At 54.2% G+C, this 2,421-nt stretch overlaps 1 protein-coding gene across 1 annotated transcript in view; it reads left to right on the plus strand.

Moving 5' to 3' along the window:
• The window catches only part of LOC109835137, a 7,669-nt gene extending 6,058 nt beyond the window's left edge, over positions 1-1,611 (plus strand). The window contains exons 3-5 of the mRNA XM_020403126.1: positions 7-280; positions 355-432; positions 530-1,611. Coding sequence (XP_020258715.1) covers positions 7-280; positions 355-432; positions 530-1,611 — 1,434 coding nt within the window. The remainder of the gene's footprint in view (positions 1-6; positions 281-354; positions 433-529) is intronic.

Genomic DNA, 2,421 nt, shown 5'->3' on the forward strand with positions numbered 1-2,421 from the left:
TCGAAGCGTCAGCGGGAGGCAGCGGCCGAGAGTTCTCGAGCGGAGGCGGCTAAGAAGGTCCGTCGTGATGAGACAGCGGAGACCGTCCGAGCGGCGGAAGGTCAGGATAACGTTCCCCAGGCAGGCATCCCCGGAGCGGTGACGTCTGGGTGTGGAGCTGCGCTGCCCGCCTCTTCTGCTGCATCGGGGGCGGCTCCGGCGACTTCGAAGGACGCTCCTCCGCAGTCTGGCGTGAGGCCACAGACGGGAGTCCCAGCGGCTTCTGCGTCCGCATCAGGAGGTAATCTTTGCAACAATGTCTTTGATCGCAACGTTGATCTCATACCTTTTGACATTGGCATTGGACCTATGCAGGTGCGATTGAGAAAGTGATCTCCATTCCTTCTGACGAAGAAGAGGAGGCTGGAGATGAGGAGAGGCCCACCGGCTCAGGTAAGCGTGTGTTTTAGCATTACTCCTCCTCCCGTACCCGACCGTTAGTAGGGTCCCTTTCGAGGGGTCTCTGTTAACCCTTTTCGTGCATTTGTAGCTGATCCTGCCCTTGAAGTCGCTGGCAAAGAGGATCCTCACTCTTGGGTGAATCGCTCATCTGGGGAGATGGGCGAATCTGAGGAGGATGACAACGTCTCGATTCATGAGGCGCTGTCAAGTGAGGAAGAGGATTGGGCTCATGAGGATGCGCCTGCCCAAATAGGGGGATCTCCTGCTCCCGCAGAAGCGTCGGCTGGGGGTCGTTCATCAGCGCGAGAGTCTCCGCTTCAACGGGAGGCTTCTACTCTGCAGGTGACCACTTCTTCGTCGGCGGCGGCCGTTGATGTTGTGACCACTGCACCGAGGGCGTCATTGGTCACGCCGACTTTGGCGGCGCCAATCACTACTTCTACGGTTATGACTAAAGGTACTTCAACCGTAATTTCATCCACGGCGGAGGAGGCTGCCCTCTCTCCCTTGGAGCGCGAGCGAAAAAGGAGTGCGGCACGATCCGTGGCTGATTTCCAAGACACTCTAGCTGCCTGCATCAAACTCGCTTTGGAGGAGAATTGTCCCTTCGAGGATTTCGAAGAGGATCTCGACTATATCATGGGCTTCTTAATCAAAAGGCTTAAACACTCTGGGGCGAAGCCTTACTTCCAGCGTAAGGAGGAAGTGAAAGAAGCTATTCAGCGGTTGCTTGCCCTTCGCGCGAAGAGTTCCACTCTTGTGGGTCGGTTGCTCGCCCTTCGCGCGAAGAGTTCCACTCTTGTGGGTCTTGCATCCGGCGAAGCCCGAGCAGCAGTGGAAGTACGCGATCGCCGTCTGAACGAGACTATGTCACTGGAGGTGAAATTGTCAGCAGAGTTGGAGCAGGCCAAGGCTGAGGATGAACGGACGGCCTCCGAGCGACAGAAGGCCGATAACCGCGTTTCTCGCTTGTCTTCGGAGGTAGAGAATTTGAAGCAGGTTATAGCTAAGGCGCAAGCCTCATTGGCCATTCAGGAGAAGGCTCGTGAACAGGCGGTCAAGGAGTTGGAAAGCATTGAAGGTCAAGGAGACCGTCCAAGACTTGACCTCGCGTACAGAGGAAGATCTTCGCCAAGAGATCCTGCGGAGGCTGGAGCTTCGTCACGCTAGCGAGATCCGTGAGGTAGAATTACGGTTGAAAGCCTTGTAATTTGCCCCTTTTATCTTTGATTGCTAGTTGTACTAGGATTTCTTTCGATGAATAAAATTATCCTTTTGTTTTTGGTCTATTGTCACTTGCGTGTGTGCTCCATTTTATTATCCTGCATTAGTCAGAATTTGGCCGTAGGAGAACCTCAACTGTAGGGGAACTCTAGCCAGCGAGTTTTTGCCGTAGGATTATCTCGTCTGCAGGCGAATTTTGCCCGCAGGAGGATTTGTAGAGGTCTTGACGGTGAATCTAGTTCTGACTGGGTTCCGCTTTCAGTGGGCCACGTGTCAATCCACGTGTACGCAGTTCTGACTGGGTTCCGCTTTCAGTGGGCCACGTGTCAATCCACGTGTACGCCAGTTAAGGAGACGTGTGCTAGCCGTTTCGCATTAAATGCGAAGTAGTGGGCCTCTTCGTCTCTCGCGCTCGATTCGGGCCGTTGTTGCAGATCATGGTCACGAACCGTCAGATCTCGTCCGTCCAGGTAAGATCCGATCCGTTTGGCCTTACCCTTCAACTGTGTTAGCCTTGAACGGTCTAATCAAGCATCGAGTAACCGCCTAGAGTTCTTAGGGTATTTAACACCCTTACTCTCTATCAAGAGGACCTACAGCCTTCTCATCATCTTCCTCAGAGTAAACCCAGATCTTCCCTTCCTCATACCCCCGATGGCGCCGAAGGTGAAGAGGGTCGCCTCTAAGAAAAGGAAAGAACCTTCTTCCTCGGGCGCTGCTGAGGCTTCTGCGGCCGAAGGTACTCTTTCGTACTGG

Source organism: Asparagus officinalis, chromosome 3 (assembly GCF_001876935.1).
Source record: "Asparagus officinalis chromosome 3, Aspof.V1, whole genome shotgun sequence".
Taxonomy (NCBI): domain Eukaryota; kingdom Viridiplantae; phylum Streptophyta; class Magnoliopsida; order Asparagales; family Asparagaceae; genus Asparagus; species Asparagus officinalis.